General features: G+C 40.2%; 1 protein-coding gene across 1 annotated transcript in view; it reads left to right on the forward strand.

Annotated features, from left to right (window-relative positions):
- Nucleotides 1–6,042: 6,042 nt before the first annotated feature.
- Nucleotides 6,043–21,454, forward strand: part of SPATA9 (spermatogenesis associated 9) — a 29,249-nt gene continuing 13,837 nt past the window's right edge. Inside the window, exons 1-3 of the mRNA XM_053586367.1 lie at nucleotides 6,043–6,103; nucleotides 6,288–6,376; nucleotides 17,579–17,806. Coding sequence (XP_053442342.1) covers nucleotides 6,043–6,103; nucleotides 6,288–6,376; nucleotides 17,579–17,806 — 378 coding nt within the window. The remainder of the gene's footprint in view (nucleotides 6,104–6,287; nucleotides 6,377–17,578; nucleotides 17,807–21,454) is intronic.

The raw sequence follows: 21,454 nt of genomic DNA on the forward strand, positions 1-21,454 counted from the left end.
AAACCAGCACGTTGTACCCCATGATTGCATTAATGTTCACAGCTATGATTTAATAAAAAAAAAAAAAACTCCCCTTGGCCATCTGGTGACTGTCGTGATAGTCAACAATGACGTATGTAACACTTGGTACTAAAACAATTGATATTTAGATGAATGAAAATAAAAGCCTATTAAAAATGAAGACTACTCAGGAGATTGGGAATGGGGAAGAGATTGCTTGAGGCCAAGAGTTCAAAACCACCTTGACAACATACCAAAACCTCATCTCTAAAATGCTTTTTAAAAAATTAGCCAGGCACAGTGGCACGTGCCCCCATCATCACAGCTACTCAGAAGACTGAGGAGAGAGGATTCCTTTGGTCCAGAAGTTTGAGACCACCATGCGTGATATAGAAAGAGACCCCATTTCAAAAAAACAGCAACAATGATAAAAAAAAGAATGAAATTTTTTAAATAAAAATTTAAAAAACAAGGAAAAAAGAACAAGGAAATTAATAAAAGGAAAATTAAAAAAAAAGAAAAATTCTGAATTAATTTCTAAAGAAAGGAAAGAGACGACAACTTAGGAGACTACATGAATGAATTAGGAGCTGGAAAACCTCCTTAAAAGGAAAACCAGAAGGTTTAAAAAGAAAAGACAGTTTTCTTTGACTGTATAAATATTTAAAAATGGACCAAAAATATTAACTGTCTGTTGTTTTAAAGTATTTATCTACTTCACTTTGAAAATCACTGACTCAGGTTGCTCCTGTATCACCTGTATTTTGGGAAAACTGAAAGATAGTCCTAGAAGTTAGATCAAGTGAGGATATTTTTGGCTAGAATATATCATAGACGGTACATACTTCATATGTGTTACATTAAGATGTCTGTTTGCCGCTGGATCACCATGATGGTGGCCTGATTCTTCCCATGTAAAGTCCAATCATCACAGGTAGGGAAGTAGGAACCACTTCAAGCTGGCCTCTGTTTCTTTTAAATAGGACCTCATCAATCTTTAGAAACTTCTCACCTTTCTGACATGAGATCTCCTTGGCTCACCTTAAACTTCTCCTGTCCCACATCTGGTATTAGCTATTTCTTCAAGGAGTCCTGGGTTTGTTGTGGTGGGGAATGTTATTACAGCCCAGAATTTAGATACGTGGGTGCTTTTCTTTATTGGGTTCACCGTGATCCTAGTTCCTATCAGTCTGTGCATCTAGAAAAAAAAAAGGATTCTTAAAAATCATGAGTTCAGGCTGGGCGTAGTGGCTCACACCTGTAATCCTAGCACTCTGGGAGCCCACTGCAGTGTACCTCCTGAGCTCAGGAGTTCAAGACTGGCCTGAGCAAGAGCGAGCCCCCATCTCTACTAAATATGGAAAAACTAGCTGGGTATTATGGCTGACACCTGTAGTCCCAACTACTTGGAAGGCTGAGGCATGAGGATGGCTTGAGCCCAAGAGTTGGAGGTTTCTGTGAGCTATGATGCCCCAGAACCCTACCCAGGGCGACTTTGTCTCAAAAAAAAAAAAAAAAAAAGTGAGTTCATAATGGTTATTCCCGATCTTGTTTAACAGTATAGTGTTTTACATTGTTTTGTTTTATATTTTCTAACTGGGTCTTTTTTCTTTTATACTAATATTCTTAATTGCTAATAGTATTAACCTAATAATGTGTTTATGTGACACTACAAGGAAAATAACTTCCAATAACAAAACAAATATTGGGCGGCGCCTGTGGCTCAGTCGGTAAGGCGCCGGCCCCATATACCGAGGGTGGCGGGTTCAAAACCCAGCCCCGGCTGAACTGCAAACCAAAAAATAGCTGGGCGTTGTGGCGGGCGCCTGTAGTCCCAGCTACTCGGGAGGCTGAGGCAAGAGAATCGCTTCAGCCCAGGAGTTGGAGGTTGCTGTGAGCTGTGTGATGCCATGGCACTCTACCAAGGGCGATAAAATGAGACTGTCTCTACAAAAAAAAAAACAAAAACACAAAAAACAAATATTAATACTAACAAAAAAATGACCTAATGAAATTTAAAATGTCTTTTTAGTTTCTTGTCCTTGGAATGCCCTGTACTGTGTTCTAAATCCACTTGAAATAAGTCCTTTCTATATCTTATTACGTAATTAATTTAATATATAGCTAATTTTTTTTATTTTAGAGGTTTTAAAAAATCAGCATGAAAATCTTTTTACACATATGGTCTTTACTCTCGACCGCATCTTGCTCTACGTGTGATTTATCAGTATCACCCCCATTAACCTGTTACACACTCATTTTCTATTCTCAGACATATAGAATAGACCGTTCATAGTTACTACCCTCATTGCCATTCCCCAAAACAGCAGAAAGGGGGCTGGCGGCACCTGTGGCTCAGTGAGTGGGGCGCCGGCCCCATATGCCGAGGGTGGCGGGTTCAAACCCAGCCCCAGCCAAACTGCAACCAAAAAATAGCCGGGCGTTGTGGCGGGCGTCTGTAGTCCCAGCTGCTCGGGAGGCTGAGGCAAGAGAATCGCGTAAGCCCAAGAGCTGGAGGTTGCTGTGAGCCGTGTGACGCCACGGCACTCTACCCCAGGGCGGCACAGTGAGACTCTGTCTCTACAAAAAAAAAAACCAGCAGAAAGGGAATTAAGAAAAGTATTTTCATTGTGTCTGTTTTCTAGTCCTTATTGAACTCATATGGAATTGTTAGGACATGTCACATGACCCAGCATTCACAGGATGGGTAAATAAATACAAATGCAGTGCTTTGTGAATAAAAGAGTTCTCTTCCCGTAATGTTCAGTAAACATGAGCTATATCTGTGTGCGCGCGTAGCCATGTCTTACGTGCCTTGCATTTACATATCTGTTAATTGACCCCTGACAAATTTGTTAGTGATAAAAATTTTTACCCTACCTCAGACATAACAGGTTTGATTGTATTTATTAGGAAATATTTATGGAATGCCTACAACGTAAAAGTACTGTCCTAGGCACTGGGAATACAGCCTGCACAGTTTCAAAGCTTGCTGTGAGCTGGAGGATGTAATACCAGGACCAGTAGACTGACATGCGTGAAGTGGGGGGGGTGGGGGTCCTGGGGGGGGTGTAGGGGTGGGGGGAGGTTGATTTCTGAAGGGCACAACTTCTGGTCCAAATCCTTGATCTAGGACCAACAATTCTGAAATAAGTACCGTGTGGCAAATCAGTTTCAAGGGTTGGTTGCTTTTACATAAAGTTAGGAATGTAGCTCCATACTAATTGAGTCTGAAGTAGATTCAAGGGAAGGATCCACTTGAGAAGGTTATTAGGATTCCAGCTAGTTTGGTGCAAATAAATCAGGCTGAAATCCATGTGAACTTGGCAAACCCAGTATGATTTTTACCCAAGTTTTGCAAACTTTCCGGAAGCAAAATGGCAATGTATTATATATTTAACAAAACCTGTCATTTATTGAGCATTTAGGCTCCACTAAGTATTATCACCTTTTAAAAGTTAAAAGTTTAGAAATTTATGTAATTTGCCCAAGATTACACAGCCTGGTAAGGGATAGCTTTGCCATTCAAACCTAGATCTAGCTGAAGCCCAAATCTCTTTATTTCTATCCTGAGCTTATACTGCCTTCGCGTGAATTGTGTGAAATGTTCATTTTCCTCAAAGCTGTGTGCAAATCAAAAGTTCTATTTTTTCTATATAAAAGCCTTTTAATACAAATAAATCTATACAACTATTATATAATTATTTGTAGGTCCTTTAATTGCTTGCTAATTGAAGTACGAGGCACCCCATGATGAACTATCAGGAATTAATAAGGAAGGGAACCACTAACACTGTTATTCATTTATCTAACTTTATTATCTGAAATGACATAAGATGTATAAGAATGTAGGCATAAAATATAATTAAATACGAACCAAAATATCAGAGGATAAGATCACAAACGTAAAATAATTTTCTTTTTCTATCACTCCCTGTCATTTTTCACTACTCCACCTTCTGGGAAAGGTCATTAAGTAAGAAAAGACAAAAGAAAGCAAAATAGACAAAGTTGGTTGTATTTTAAGTATGATGAATACTAACCTGAAAAATGGTTTTCTCACAGATTTCATAATTCTGTAGGCTGTTTAGAATGGAGAGAACTACTAAAAAGAGAACTGGATTAAACTAGTTGGGAGATAGAACATTGGAATGGGCTGATGGAAAAGAAAAAGTCAGGGTGTGGGGGAAGTGGAGAGTAGGCAGGAAGACAGGAGAGGGAAGGCTCTGAGGGCTAACTGACCCACACCAGAGCAAATGAAGTGTTTCATTATCTCATAGACTCCCAGTGTGTGTTCATCATTGTCTGATAAGATTTTTTTTCTGTCAATGGATTGATATTTCCAAATGTTAAGGGTATAGTTCCCTTTTTTTTTAAATTAATATTAAATCATAGCTGTATACATTAATGCGATCATGGGGCACCATACACTGGCCTTATAAACAGTTTGACACATTTTCATCACACTGGTTAACATTGCCTTCCTGGCATTTTCTTAGTTATTGTACTAAGACAATTATATTTTACATTTACTAAGTTTCACATATACCCTTGTAAGATGCACCGCAGTTGTAATCCCACCAATCACCCTCCCTCTGCCCATCCTCCCACCTCCCTCTCCCTCTTCCCCATATTCTTAGGTTATAACTGGGTTATAGCTTTCATATGAAAGCCATAAATTAGACCAGAGATATTGGCGTGGATGTGGAGAAAAGGGAACACTTCTACACTGCTGGTGGGAATCCAAATTAATACATTCCTTTTGGAAAGATGTTTGGAGAACACTTAAGAGATCTAAAAATAGATCTGCCATTCAATCCTATAATTCCTCTACTAGGTATATACCCAGCAGACCAAAAATCACATTATAACAAAGATATTTGCACCAGAATGTTTATTGCAGCCCAATTCATAATTGCTAAGTCATGGAAAAAGCCCAAGTGCCCATCGATCCATGAATGGATTAATAAATAGTGGTATATGTACACCATGGAATATTATGCAGCCTTAAAGAAAGATGGAGACTTTACCTCTTTCATGTTTACATGGATGGAGCTGGAATACATTCTTCTTAGTGAAGTATCTCAAGAATGGAAGAAAAAGTATCCAATGTACTCAGCCCTACTAGGGCATAGTTAGCTTAAGCATTAGAGTCGTGATGGAGAGAAGCAGGTGCTGCTTTTGGGAGAAGCAGGAGTGGGGTGGTGGAGGGTGGATTAGGGACACAGTGAGAGCTGGGACTGTGGCAGACTCCACATGCCAGGGGAAGCCTCTGAGAAAGATCTCTCTTTCCTCACCAGCTGCAGCTTTACATGTGCTGAAGAAAATGGTCTAGCGACAATTAAATTTAAGAACTTAGAATTGGAATGAAATTTGAGTTATCTCAATTCATCCTCACCAAAACATGACAAGGTAGTCAATCAAGTCCACGTGTCAGGTTCTTCCCGGGTTTGATTGTGGGAAACTCTTGGTCAGCTGCAGTGAAAGAACACAAAGCAGGCTGAAGCTGAAGGGAAACGGTCGCGACTGTGAGGAGGACAAACCAAAGCTAGGTTCAACTTAGACACTGGGTAAAGCAAAAACAATCTGTTCAGAAGTCTTTCAGAATTAACAGTTGGCGTTTCTTTTCCTATTTGGCATATAACTGAAGCATTTCTTTTAAAGCACATGCCAATTCCTTTCAAAGGAATCTTTGTTCTTAGATGATCCGTTATTTGAGGTCTCACTGCAGAATTCATGACAAAATTCAACTGACATTGCCACACTCCTTGGTCTGGCTCATTTTCCATCCCCTCTTTCTGCTGTGCCTCCGGATACATTCTTCCTCTGTCACTACCAGAGTGATTTCAGAAGATTCTGTAGCAAGTTCTCAGAGGCCTATTGTGCAGTAACAAAGAATCCCAGCAGCGAGCTGCAGGTTCTGTCTCTGCCGGCTTTCCCCAGTGGAAGGCTCCCCTCCACCCTCGCCTAGGGCAGAGTAGGGCGAGCATCGCCCAGGCCAACAAGCCTGCTGAGCGCTAAGAACCTGGGCAAGGACACGTCATGCCCATCAAACCTGTTGGGTGGATATGTGGACAGGTGTTGAAGAACTTTTCTGGAAGAAGTATATACACCATCTTGTTGTAAAGGGAATATGGGTGTGGGGACAACTGGGAATAAATTCCCTGGGATACCCTTGCTTTTCCAGGCCCCTAGGAGGTTGGCCCAGTAATTTATGGTCTTTTGAATCATTTAAAGGATCTTTTGAAAGTTGAGTTTTTCATTCCTCTAACCTCTTTTTGTCTTAGTCGAGGGGATCCAGAAAGCAATCATGGACCTTATAGATGAGTTTAAAGATGAATTCCCTACCATCCTAAGATTATCACAGTCTAAACAGGTAATGTGATTTCATAACTTAAAAAAGGAACACAATAAGTATGTTGTATTTTTAGTATTATACTATTTAATGCTTTTGAGATCAGTGCTTGAAACTTAAGAACACATCAATTTTGTCTCAGAAAAACAAATTTCAAAAAAGTTCTGCTCACTGGGAACGGTATATGAAAAGCAGAGAGGTGTGGGCCAAGAAGTGAGGCAGATAAATGAATGAAGTTTAAAGATAATCGCTGTGTCATTAGATTGGAAATCTGACAGTCTTCCATAGCCACAATTGCAATGTAAAACTCAGAAAAATACCCATATATACATTTTCAATGTCTGTGACAATGAAATCAGTGCAAACTTAGCTGAGATAGATTGTAACCAGGGAAGGACAACTACAGCTTAAGTGTAGGTTTCCATATGGAAATAAAATAGTGGTATCAATATTAACAATGTATACATGTATATATTTTTAAAAGGATTTGAAACAGATAAAATACTGGGAGTGGAGGAGGAGGAAGAAGGTAGACACTTTTTAAGAGACATAGTCAGGAAAATATAACACCTCATTTGGGGGACAAATTAGAGTAACCTAATTTACTCTAAAGTGCATAGCTCTTAATGCAAATGGGAGGTTCAGTCATTTTGACCACAGTTGGAATAGAGTATGCTGTAAAGTTACATGGTAAGGTTAACAGTCCACTTATCCAGAAATTGGACTTAGAGCGAGCAATGTCAGACATGAGGTACAAAGCCAAAACCTAGAAGCAAATAAAAAGCTGTCTGAGTAACGCAGTGGTCAGAAAGTCTACACGTTTCATTTCAAAGGAGGGTACCAGAGCTGCCTTTAACAATTCATCCAGGCAACCATCCATCAGACATTCACTGAACAGCTCACCTCTGCTTGGGACTGAGGAGAGGGAATATAGAGATAAGCAAGACATGATCCCTTCAACCAAGGAGTTAATCTAATGGAGACAGAATTGTAAATAAGTGATTCTATTAGAATCTGGTGTCATAGAGGGCTATCTAATTTAGAGAGTAGTTGACTCTCCCTAGCATGGTCAGGGAGGTCTACATGGAGGAAGAAGGCTTTTACACTTGATCTTAGCCAAAAGGCAGAGAACTTATAGGAAGAAAGCTTTTAAATTGGTTCCCAGTAGACAAATAGGAGTTTCCAAGGTAAAGAAAATGGTAGAGTAGTTGGGTAGGGGCAAAGGAGAATATTCCATTGGCCATGTGAGTTAGGCCAAGAAGTGTGAAACAGCACGGAGTGTTCCCAGAATGTCAAGTAAATATGAATAAAAAGCATGTGAGAGAGAAGAGTTGAGACAGGAAGTAGCAGAAAATAGGAAATTACACGGAGGTCTTTTTATGTCATGTAGAAAAGATAAGACTTTTTCTTATTTATAATAAAGCTATTAGTCACAGAAAGGTTTTGAGCATAGAAATGGCATTCTGTTTGCACTTTGAAAATACTTCTCTAGTGGTAATGAGGTCTGGATGGAGGCAAAGATTCTAGTAAGATTCTCTTGCAAATGCCCACTAAGAATAAGGACACTAATGTTGAGAACAGAAAGAATGGGCTGGATTAAAGAGATCTTTAGCACATTTAGAAACTCACAGTGGGGGGATGAGAGGAAATACAAAGGCATTCAGGAAGACTCTGGAAGGCTGGAAGAATAGTGATCCCATTAACTATGACAGAGGACTTTATGGGGAAGAGCAGGATTGGAGATAATGATGATAAACTTAAGCTGTTATAAATCGGATATATAGATTGGAAGCTCAAAAGAAGTCTGGGTAAGGATGTATATTTAGGAGTAATCAGTATTTAGTATATTGTTATGATGTATAGTTATTTTTAAAATTTATTTTATTTTATTTAAGATAGAGTCTCAGTTTGTTGCCCTTGGTAGAGTGCCGTGGCTTACTAGCTCACAGCAACCTCAAACTCTTGGACTTGACCAATCTCGCGCCCATCACAACACATGGCTGTTTTTTTAGAGATAGGGTCTCATTCTTGTTCAGGCTGGTTTTGAATTCCTGAGCTCAGGCAATCCACCTGCCTTGGCCTCCCAGAGTGCTAGGATTATAGATGTGAGCTACCACGCCCAGCCTATAATGTATAGTTAAAGTAAATGTATAACTACAGTGTTCAGTTAAAGCAAGATGGTAAATATTATTGCTTAAGAAATATTAATGCATTAATAAGAGGGCATAGGAGAGACCTCCTACCCAGTGCCATTGTTAAAAGGGTCAGCAGGGAATTAAATATAGGAACAGAATGAAGAGTATGAAATTCTTTGAAAGGGGAAGAAGCAGAGAGATGAAGAGGGAGAGGTTAGCAGCCATCAGACTCTCCAAAGAAATCAGTCATGGGATGCATTTTTGAAAGTTACCCATGCCAGTAAAAATAAACCCAATCTTAGTGGGTAAAATTTTAGTTACCCAGAAAATTGGCTTCTGTGGAAGCCCTCATTCACCAAACTTGCTGTGTACTTAAATTCTCATTTAGCAAAAATAATTTTCTGTGCTTTGATCTGAATAGAAGGTAATTGTTATACATTGGAATAATTCAAATTACTAAGTCCCTACATTTCTAAAATAAATTAATCAGTAGGTATTCTTGTTTACCATTGAATCATTTATGAGTTTTAACTGTCTAGACCTCTGTGCTTTCTTAGCTACGGTAGGTAGAGCTCTGGGACTTGTAGAACACACTCCCCGAAGATGAACAGACTCTAGCAGTCTCTCCACCCTTATAGCCAGTGATTCCTGTACAGCCACTGTGCCAATAAATTTCTTGTATGAGGTGAAAGGGAGTAGAGCTTACTGCAGTGAACTGAGATGAGAATCCTGATGTGGTCTGTCACATCAGAAAATAAGCCTGGGGCAGGGGACATGCCCAGGGGCGGTCACCATGGGAAGAGGCAGAGCCTGGTTGGATATTGGACTCCAGGACTCAGAAGGCTGGCTTTGGGCTGTCTGGGAAGCAACTGCTTTCTCCATTTGGCTCCCCTCTCCTGGGTCTAGTCTTTAGGGGTGATAAGGAAGTGTAGATGCCTGATGTGTTGTGGTCGACAGTATTCAGATGGTGGACAGGTCAGCTAAGGAGGGTCGGGAAGGCTTAGAAGCTCCAGAGGGCAAATTGGATTTTCTAATTCCACATCTTGAACTTGGCGTCCAGTTGCTCCCTCTTGCACTCCCCCAGCCTTGCTGTGTATCTTTTGAAACACTGGACATGCATCTTGACTATGCTCTGGAGCATGAAGGGTGGAGATGGGCAGGTGTCCCTGCTCGGTCTAGGATGTCAAATGATTGATTAAGGCTGGCACAGTAGTGACATAATTGAGAAAACCTCAAGGTGAATCCTCGGAAGCCAGAGACAGGCCTGGAAAAGACTTGTTAGCTTTTTTCTCACTATTGCTCATGTTAGAGAAAGTGGGGTTTAATTCACAGAAATTTCAGGTCTCCTCACAACTCCCCTCATCTCTTCCTACCCTCTGAACGACTTCATTATCACTCGAGCCATCAGCATGGTTTATGGTGAAATCATACATTCTGATACCTGAAGCAAAAAACTCTTTAGCTCCTATTTCCAACTCAGTGAAGTCATTTACTTACAAGGACTTCACCCCACTCAGAAACAAACATGAAGATACTTTCAAAAAGTATTGTTCTTTTCTCACCATTTACTTTGAAGAATGTGTTGCTGAGACTGGCAAGAAAGCTGAATAGTTAGGAGATGTCATAATGTAATTTGGAGTTATTTGCTCTTCAAAAACAAATTATCCAGAAAACATTAGTAATACTCAATTGTTTACTAGATTGTTTCTAAAAGGTCAGATTATAAGTGCTGCAGATTTTTCTCTTTTTCAATGTCCAGGATGATCCACAATTCCCAAACATACTGAAAGGAATGGTTTTAAGAATATTTAAAGGGCCGGCCAGGCATGGTGGCTCATGCCGTAATCGCAGCACTCTGGGAGGTGGAGGTGTGTGGATCGCTTGAGGTCAGGAGCTCAAGATCAGCCTGAGCAAGAGTGATACCCCATCTCTACTAATAATAGGAAAATTAACCAGGCATTGTGGCGGGTGCCTGTAATCCCAGCTACTTGGGTGGCTGAGGCAGGAGGATTGCTCGAACCTCCTATGAGGTTTCTGTGAGCTAGGCTGCCGCCACTGGACCCTAGTCTAGGGCAACAGAGTGAAACTTTGTCTAAAATACTACTACTAATAATAATAATAATAATAATTAGAGGGCTTTATTAATTGGGTTGTATTTTAAATCTCTAAACTTTATGGTTAGTATTTAAATTTTTTCCCAGGCGTATACAGTAGAACCTCCAAAGTTGACCACCTCCCTACATCGACCACTTTAAGTTGACCTAGTTGTCACACACGGACATGCACCACGTGTACATATCAGTACAGCAGGCCTTGTTCTTTATGTTGACCACCTCTGTATGTTGACCAGTTTGTTACAATCCCTGAGGTGGTCAACTTACAGAGATTCTACCATATTTATTTAGGAAAGGGCCTAGCTACTGGTCTGGAGGAAAAAGACTTGATGGAGTGATTGTGAAATTTTTATGGAAGAATATACCCAGAATAATTGTTACTAAATAGTTCATCATGACTAAAGGTTTTGAAGGAAGTTCTCTTTGGGGGGGCTGGGAAAGTTAATTTTAGAGTCTTGGCTGTAGGCGGTGGCTTCTGAGGTGCAGGCCTCTCCACTCCAATACCCTTAGACTCAACTTCCCTAATAAACAGTAATTTTCAAAGGTTTGTGCTCACAAATGACTTCTATATGAAGAATTTAAAGTCGGAAAACCTTTAAAATTAGACAAAGAAATGTGTACTACAATTGGCAAAATAAGATTTTTTTAATTCAGAATAAGGTTTCTAACTACAAACAGTGATGCTACAAAATAGGGAGTTGTAGAAAGAACCTGTTAGAATCCATGCCAAAATATTGAAGTTTTTATATTCCTAGATGTACTTTTCTGTATTTTCTCCGCCTTTGTTTCTTTTTTTTTTTTTTTAATATGGGGCGAAAACTGCTGAGGATGCATCGGTGATATCTGGAAATTACTTCTAATGGTATTGAGATTTCTAAATACATATAATGAGACTAGAACTGTAACTAGAATGTTCTATAACTCAATTACATTATTGCCTTTTATAGAATATGGTCCTTATGAAAGTTAGAGAGTACATTCTGCACTGAAAATTCTCTGGGTACTTTCTAATGTATTATTTGGTATGATTTTCTGATCTTTTTCTTTTTCTTTTTCTTTTTTTTTTGTAGAGACAGAGTCTCACTTTACTGCCCTCAGTAGAGTGCCATGGCATCACATGGCTCACAGCAACCTCCAGCTCTTGGGCTTACGTGATTCTCTTGCCTCAGCCTCCCAAGTAGCTGGGACTACAGGTGCCCGCCACAACGCCCAGGTATTTTTTTGTTGCAGTTTGGCCGGGGCTGGGTTTGAACCCGCCACCCTCAGCATATGGGCCGGCGCCCTACTCACTGAGCCACAGGCGCCACCCTGATTTTTTTCAAGATTAATTTGTTATTGTTTTTTCTTTTTTCTTTTCTTTTTGAGACAGAGTCTCACTTTGTCACCCTCAGTAGAGTGCTGTGGCATCAGAGCTCAGAGCAACGTCAAACTCTTGGGCTTAAGTGATTCTCTTGCCTCAGCATCCCAAGTAGCTGGGACTACAGGCACCTGCCGTAATGCCCAGCTATTTTTGTTGTTGTTGTTGCAGTTGTCATTGTTGTTTCATAGGCCCAGACCAGGTTCGAACCCACTACCCTTGGTGCATGTGGCTGGCACCGTAACCACTGTGCTATGGGCGCCGAGCCAATTTGTTATGTTTTCTGATACTCTTCATGTCTTCATTCATCTTGACAAATACTTATAAAGTATCTACTATGTGCCAGACACTATTTTTGACACTGGGGAAATCAATGAGGCCAATGGACATAAAACTCTGTTGTCACATAACTCACATCGTAGTTGAGCACAAAATAGTGACGAGGAGAATAAACTGCATGGCACATTAAGGTAAACCTTATGGAAAAGAAGCAACATGACAGAGAAGGGACATTATGTCGGGGTACAGGGATAGGGGGACAATGGGTTAGGTAGGGTGCCCAAGAAGGTCTCAGAGAGAAAGTGATTCTTGAATTAAGACATGAAAGAAGTAAGAAAGTGAACCCTGAGGAATCAAAGGGCATAGAAAATGCCAAGTCCCAGAGTGGGAGGACCCCTAAGGACAGGAAGGAAAAACACATAAGGCCTCCTGTGAGGCCACCAAAGGCACTCTGGCTTTTACACTGAGGGTGACGAGAAGCCACGAGGCGGCGGAACAGGAGCGAGATCTGATCTGAGCAGGTGGACCTGGGCCTCTGGGTGGACTGTGGGTCAGAGTGAAAGCAGGAGTGGTGGGCGCAGGGAAACCTCCTGGGGGCAGGGGGACTGGAGAAGCGAAGATGGTGACGTCTAGATAGCATATCAGGCTGGGGGTTGGTGCTGGGGGCGGTGAGATGTGGTCAAATCCTGGAACTATTCTGAGAATTAATTGAATAGCATTTTCTGACAGATTTTCTGATGCAGATATCCCGTATCTGCTGGTTTAACAGATATAGGAGAGTAAAAAGCTGAGGTAATAATATTTGGAGTTCAACAGTAAAACTGCCAATGGCAAAAAAAAAAAAAAAGTGCATGGCTCAAGACAAAGGAAAAGAAAAAAGAAAAACAGTATATATTTAAAAAGTAGAACTCTGAGGGAGAAATCTGAAGCAGGAGCCTGGAACCCTTCTTTTTGTGTGTGTCTGATGTGGTGGTTGTAGGGACTTGGAATTTATTTTTTTTAATTATATTTATTTTCATTATCAATTAAAGATTGAAACAGAGTATCATAGAATAATAAATTCTATAATTTTAATTTTTTAATTCTATAATTCAATAAATTTAAAAATATAGTGTCTTTTTTCCTCACAAAGTTCTTCAATTTCCTAATATTTCTTTTTCTTTGAGGCAGAGTCTTACTCTGTTGCCCTTGGTAGAGTGCTGTGGCCTCACAGCTCACAGCAACCTCAAACTCTTGGGCTCAAGTGATCCTCTTGCCTCAGCCTCTAAGTAGCTGAGAGTACAGGAATCCACCACCCAGTTAATTTATCTATTTGTAGTAGAGATGGGTTTTCACTCTGAGCTCTCCAACTCCTGAGCTCAAGAGATCCACCCAAACTCCCAGAGTGCTAGGATTACAGGCATGAGCCCACACCTGGCCTTCCTAATATTTCTTAATAAAATATGAATTCAGGTCAAAGTACTAATTTGCCAAACTTGGATTGGGTGTAGTATTTTCTTTTTGTTTTGTTTGGGTTTTCAGATTAATATGAGGGTATAAATGAATAGGTTACGCTGTGTTTCTAAGGAGTGTGCTGTGACCCTCACCTTGTGCACATTAGATAAGAGCACACCTAGCCCCCTTCCTCCCCCACTTCCCCTGCTTTCCTCCCGCTCCCAATTTAAATGTGCCTGTGGTTTCTTATCCAGCGTTTTGTGATGTGCCCACATGACGATGACCAAAAGCTTCCGAGCTTGCACACTTGCAACAGATTCCAGGATGCTAAAACCAAGGGCTAAAGAGCAAACAAAACCAAACAAAACCAGAGAAAAGAAACTAGAACTTCTTAATTCGGGATCAAATTTTAATTTACACACATAGGTTTATAAGAAAATACATAGCACAGATAGTAGACAAAATGGAAAATTGATAACTCAATAAAACTTTATTTAAAAAATTTCCTACTAGGGCTAGTTAAGAAAAAGTAACTCCCTAAAAGGAATTAGGCCAGGTGCAGCGGCTCAGGCCTGTAATCTGAGCACTCTGGGAGGCTGAGGCAGGTGTATTGCCTGAGCTCAGGATTTTGAGACCAGCCTAAGCAGGAGTGAGACCTTGTCTCTACTAAAAATAGACAGACTAGCTGAGTGCTATGGCTAGCACCTGTAGTCCCAGCTATTCAGGAGGCTGAGGCAGGAGGGTCACTTGAACCCAAAAGTTTGAGGTTGCTTGCGCTATGATGACGCCACGGCCCTGGGATAAATGTAAGTTAATTAAAATCATCATAACTTGGTGACTTTTTAAAAGGAAAATCTTATCCTGCACGTAAAGGAATGTAAGCAGCCTCTATTGTGTTGTCACCTTCATACTCACAGAGCCACAAAGAACCACCCCGCAGCCCCCAGCCCCAGTTGTGCTTTCTTACACTATTTTTTTTTTTTTTTTTTTGTAGAGACAGAGTCTCACTTTATGGCGCTCGGTATAGTGCCGTGGCCTCACACAGCTCACAGCAACCTCCAACTCCTGGGCTTAAGCGATTCTCTTGCCTCAGCCTCCCAAGTAGCTGGGACTATAGGCGCCCGCCACAAAGCCCAGCTATTTTTTTTTTTTTTGGTTGCAGTTCGGCCAGGGTCGGATTTGAACCCGCCACCCTCCGTATATGGGGCCGGCGCCCCACCTACTGAGCCACAAGTGCCGCCCCTCTTACACTATTTTTAAAAGCAACAAGGAGGTCTTCTTGGAAAAAAGTTGGTTTCAGGTTTTGTGGCAGGGAAAATAAAAGTGCTCAAAAACATTTTGTTGTCAGAAATAATTCTTTCAAAATATCTAGCACAGTATCAAAAAAGGAAAATATTTTTAAAACCATGAAGGGGAGCACAGGTATCAACGGTAACAACTGAACATCAAAAAGAAACAAAGATAATATTCATTAGAACAGATTCTTTTGGAAAAGCCACACATTCTTTTTTTTTTTTTTTTTGAGTCAGAGTCTCACTATGTCGCCCTCAGTAGAGTGCCATGGCGTCACAGCAAGCTCCAACTCCTGGGCTTAAGCGATTCTCTTGCCTCAACCTCGCAAGTAGCTGGGACTACAGGTGCCCGCCACAATACCCAGCTATTTTTTGGTTGCAATTGTCATTGTTGTTTGGCAGGCCCAGGCTGGATTCGAACCCGCCAGCTCCGGTGTATGTGGCTGGCGCCCTAGCCACTGAGCAACAGGCGCGGAGCCAAAGCCACATTCTTGACACCAAAACAATAAAAGATATGCTAAAACATTGTTTTAATGCACACTTGAATTTTAATAAAATTGTTTGTAATAAATGCTATATTTTGGTGTATCTCCAATTGTGTAAACCCTACATGAAAATTTTGATTAATAGATCTCAACTACAGATTGACCTATTTTTATATAGAGATAAAAATTTAGAAAGACATGTGGAAGGGGATGGTTGAATGGATCCATCCATTGTGATGTTTGTGGCAATGGCTTAAGAATGTAGGTGCATAAAGCCAGTAAATCCAAGTCAACATGTATAACATTGAGATTTTGTAAAAACAACAAAACGAAACAAAACAAAACAAAACACCTTACAAAATAGGGAGGGGGAAACTGCAGAATGTTAATATTTTGCAACTGCAAAAATGAAGCCCCCCAAACACTGAATGTTTGAACAAGAAGTAGACAGGTTTTCAGTAAAGGTGGAACTGTATATATCCTATTTCTGTATCCCCTGGCATTACATTCCTCTCCTTTTGATAATAAATTGTAATGAGAGAAAACTTAAGTAAATTGTATTCGGAAGTAAAACCAACTTATTCTAGCTACTCTGCCTTGAGGAGGGGTTAGGAGAGGATCCTTGAGTGGATCCTTGCAGTGAGTCACAAAGTCACAAGAGAAATTGAGTCTGTGTGTGTGGGAGCTTCGGATACTACAGACTGTGAGTTCTCTCAGCTGTGCTCACGACCAAAGTGGATCATGATGTCAGGTGATTGTACCTGCGGGTTATTTTGTTTGCTCTTCTTGATACATAACTATTTTGGGGATTACTCTCCTCTAAAGTGGCTTGGAATTGAGGTGATTGTAGTGGCCCACAATTTAGATTGCTTCTCTACTGGTGGTATTGACTAGGAGGGTTGAGTCTACAGTAAAGTCACATATTAAACCACAATAGGGTGCTAATGCTGCAGAGATACACACTCAGGACAGGCTAGAATGTCTTTTGGCTGCCTCCATCTACATCTAATGCTGTCGAGTAAGAGAAGTACCCAACTTTGATGACTAAACTGCAATATTAAAATTATTTCGGATAAAAGCTGATACATTTTAAATAAATGTATGGCATGTTTGCTCTTAGACAAATATATGAAGTTTATTATAGGCAAATCATTATAGGATTTTTTTTACATCCACTTAAAAGATATTTTATCTTTATCATTTATTTAGACTCAAAAAAATAAATGTTTAGAGGACTAAAATTGTTTGTTTGCATAATTAGCTAATAATTTTTCCCAAGTCATACTAAAAAGCTAGAATAGTCCATTAAGTCTCTGAGACAGATACTGGGAGCTGTACTTGCCTGCGGCCTAACATGGCTTTCCACACTGTGAACAGCTCCCCGCTGCTCTCTCACTGGGAGAGCAGAGAAAGGCCTACATGGCCTGCATTTATTTTGTCAGAATGCAGATAAAAGTCTGAAGTTTTCTGACATTCTTAAGGTTGTTGATATTCAAGGGTTGTATACAGGGTATTTATTTTTCTTTACATATGTAGATAATGTGTGTATGGTATATTTCATTATTTAACATTTTTAACTGCTAGAAAAGATATATTAAAGCAATTTTATAAAACTCTAGGTATTTATTAACTATAATACAATATGATTTATCTTCAATCCTTCATTAGTTTTGACAATTATTTTATAAATTTTGACTTTTTTTATTATCTTTGTGCATGTACAAAAGAATAAGATGCTAGATCCAAGAATTTCCTGTATGTGGAGAAAAATATTCAAAATGTTCTATCAAAAAAAATTTAAACGGGGAAAATATTTTAAATTGTTTGAATAAGTATTGTTGTTTAAGTAATTCAAATACAGAGTCCTTGTTGACTTTTGAAAGAGCTCTTTAAAACTTCCATGCAAAAAAGATATAACTCCAGACGCGAAAAATGAAACATTTAAGTCTTTTGTGTACTTACTTCAATTCTAGATATTTATTATAAGGAAAAAATATACAGTCATATAAAGATGAGTGCGCGGCGGGGACAGAGCGGGTTGCGCGGGCACCCTGCACGCAGCGCGTCTCAGAGGCGGCCCGAGCCCCACTTTCCAAGCCACTTACTTTCCAAAGACTTCTTTTTCAGAAAGAAGAATCCGCGCAGAAAACTTCCAAGATCAGGATGGCTATTGCTTTAGCCAAGATTAACCGGGGAACATTAATCCGAGGACTAAACAGCATATCCAGCTCCTCCAAATCAGTGGCCAGACTCCTGCAACCTCAGCTGGCGTGCAGACTCGTGGAGCTGCGGGACATCTCCCGCCGGCTGCTGCGGGAGGTCAACGCGCCGCGGCGGCAGCTGTGCAGCGCGCAGGTACGCGGGGAGGCTGGCGCAGCGCCCCCTAGAGGCCCTGCCTAGACACGGCGCTGTGCGCCTCACCTTAACCCGAAATTAAGGAAGAATTCCAGGCAGGGCGCGGTGGCTCACGCCTGGACTCCCAGCACTTGGGAGGCCTGAGCCCACAGTTTCGAGAGCAGCCTGAGCAAAAGCGAGACCCAGTCTCTAAAGGCGTTGTGGCGGCTCCTGTAGCCCCGGCTACTCGGGAGGCTGAGGCAGGAGGATCGCTGGAGCCCGAGTCTGAGGTTGCCGTGAGTTGTGACACCTCTGCACTCTACCCAGAGCGACAAAGTGAGACTCAGTTTCAAAAAGAAACTATCTTAAATTTGCAAAACTTGAAAAATTAAAATGCAGGGCATTTGGTTGTCTCACATGTAAAACAGATATATTTTGATAAGAGAAAGGAATGTTTTGCCTTCGCCCTTTTTTAAGAAATAGAGCGCAGTCTCTGGTTTAAATCTGAAAGGGGAAGGAATGTGGACTTTTTTTCTACCTCACTATTTAATTGAAATATATGCAACTGTCAATTTCAAAAGTTTCAACTTAAATATAAACATGTGCATTACCACTTATGTCAAACCCCAACAAATGCTACAATAAGCCTTAAAATAGTTTGTGTTTTGTCCCTTTTCTCATATCTTTGTTATGTTTTCAAGATAATCTTTGACATATTATATATTGAGTATATTTAACTGCAAACCTATTTTGATAAACTTATTAATATCCAAATAACATTTCAAATGATATTTTTCTACATTGTTTTACTGAAGCTCTAATATATTTTGTTAAGGATAATAGCTCTTAAAATCTTTTCAGGACTGATTTCTTGTTTTCTAAACTTCTTGGCACAGAACTGAGGGTTTTCTGTCTGGGCATTCTACAAAACATGCTACATTTTTGCTACAAAAAATTTCAAATTTTGTTTGCAAGTCTGGCATCTTAACCCCAGAATGAATCACTTTGAACTCTTTTGTTGGAGGGGACAGAAAACCAGGCTCAGATAAGGTTAGCCAAAAAGCAGATTTGTGTAAACAATCCAGAGGCGCTGAGATTCCAGGAGGAGCTGTATATGGGCGCTCGGATGATGCCTTCCAGACCCTGTTTTTCTTTCTCTGCACTGTGGGTTCTACTTTCTCTAAGTTAACTCCATTCTTAAACTGGTTTCCCCTTCATTGATACAAGATAATTTGCAGCATTCCTAGTGCTGCTTTCTCCCAGTTTCAATTTGGCGGGGGAGAGAGGTCACGCGGGCGTGAGTGCCTCTGACCCCCGTGCAAGGTGAAGTCCTCAGGCTCACTTTGGAGCAGGGCTGTGTTGGGTGCTTTAACCAAGGCTATGAGATGGCTGACTGGCCTGGGACTTGATTACCTGATTTGCCCCGGGCTACTGACCCGAGAGTGGTATTAACCCATAAGACACCTTTCAACCCTGGGCATTTTTGTTCTATACATAATATAAATTCATTTCAGCAAGTATTAGAGAGACTATGACTCTAGGTACCTACTAGCTACTAGTGGAGGGGAAAGAAAGAGATAAAATGAGGAATGAAGTAAAGTACTTGTCCTTAAGACATGTAACTATACTGTACAGAATGTAATCTAATAATTAAAATATGGAGAGGTCTGCAATGATTAGTTTTTATCATAGAAATACATACATATACACCATATATACTTCGCTACAAGTAAAAATAAAATGTAGAACAATAAAAAAAATATGGAATGGGTGGGGCAGTACCTGTGGCTCAAGGAGTAGGGCGCCGGCCTCATATACCGAAGGTGGTAGGTTCAAACCCAGCCCTGGCCAAAAACTGCAAAAAGAAAAAAAAATAATAGTAAAATAAAAAAAAATATATATATATATATACACATATATATATGGAATTGGTGAATCTTCAAACAAAAATCTAGGTTGCTTCAAGAAGATGATAAATTTGATGCTGGACAGCCAAAATACAAATACCTACTATGCAGGAATCTCTCTTTAATCAACAATTTTAACATTTCCAGAAACCACTAGACATTTCAACTTTTAAGGCAGCATTTATAAAAGACTTCCTATTAATACCTGATGTCTGAGAAAGTAAAAAGTATTTGTGTTTGCTAACTACTGGACTCTTTAAGAACTATGCCTTTTTTCCTATATATTTTTTATTTCAAATAAATAAGAGGATACAAATGTTTAGGTTACATTGTTTTCAGTTCTAAGATGAAGTTCAAGTTGTAGTTGAGCCCTTCATCAGAAAGAACCGTAGCTGAATCATATCATCACACATTCCCCCTGAAATATCTTTCTGAGTCTAATGTTTTGCCTTGCCGTTTTCTTTCCTTCATTGTCAAACTTACAGTTTTAGCAGAAGGCTGATAGAAGAAATTTCCTTTGAAGAATATTTCTGTATTTAGCATGAAATCATGTTTAAAGATTGTGTCCATTATGTTATTCAGAATCTCCCTTTCTGCTTCTCTAAGTCAGAACTGTGAAGGATCTGAGATTTTACACTACTTGCCAGCTACCAAATCAGCCTGCCATAGTTACACACACGCACACACACACACACACACAGGCATACACACACACACACACACAAAGATGCAAGAGCCTTGGGTCAGAGGCTCCATTTGTTTATCATTCACAGCAAATCCTCAGCCCGAGCAGTACTTTGTGTGAGTTCCCCATGCTTAACATCCTCAGGGCAGCAGGACAGGGGCCAGCGTCATGTGCACATGTAGTGTGAAAGGAACCCTGAAATGAGGAGACTCAGAGATTTTTATGGCACATCTCCCCAGCCTCTTCTGCAGGGGGGTTGAGGGGTGAGAGAGAAAGACATTTCTCAAACTTTTTAAACAGGGGGCCCGTTCACTGTCCCTCAGACCATTGGAGGGCCAGACTATAGTTTAAAAAAAAAAACTATGAACAAATTTCTATGCACGCTGCACATATCTTATTTTGAAGTAAAAAAACAAAAGGGGAACAAATACAATCACACCATTGCGTGTGGCCCGAGGGCCATAGTTTGAGGACACTGCTAGACTGTGAGTAAATGCCTCAGGAAAAGAAGTGCCCTGGCTTGTCTGGGAGGCAGTGTCAAGATCTCCCAGTTGGATGTACTTTCTCTGCTTTCTGTGGCTATTTGCTATTCAAACATGCTTTTTTTCTCAGAATGCCCAGTCTGGACAGGAATGAAAGAAATCCATGGAGAATTGCCTCCCAGCACACTACAAAATTCAGTGGCAGGGAGGAAAAAAAACCTATCTTTCTGGTCAAACTTACATGTTTCCTTTTGTCCAGTAATGAGAACTAAAACATACAATGTGTTTGCCTTTTGCCTTGACTGACAATGAGTTTCTGATGTGAATTTAGAGACCAGTTGTTATAACTTATTCCAGGAACGTGAGATAGAAGAAACAAGTGAATTGTCCAAGGGCCATTGTTAACTGCGGCTGTCTCCTTTGACGTCACTTCAAAATCAACACTTAAGGAATCTTTTCTACCTTGCTTTTTTTTTTTCTAATTGTCTTAGGATCTAGCCTTAATTTTTAAAATTCTTATCAATAATATATTTTAAAATACACAGAAAATAATGTACCAGAAGTCTCGCACCAAATCAATTGTACTATATTGCCT

The sequence above is a fragment of the Nycticebus coucang genome, chromosome 1 (genome assembly GCF_027406575.1).
Source record: "Nycticebus coucang isolate mNycCou1 chromosome 1, mNycCou1.pri, whole genome shotgun sequence".
Classification (NCBI taxonomy): Eukaryota; Metazoa; Chordata; class Mammalia; order Primates; family Lorisidae; genus Nycticebus; species Nycticebus coucang.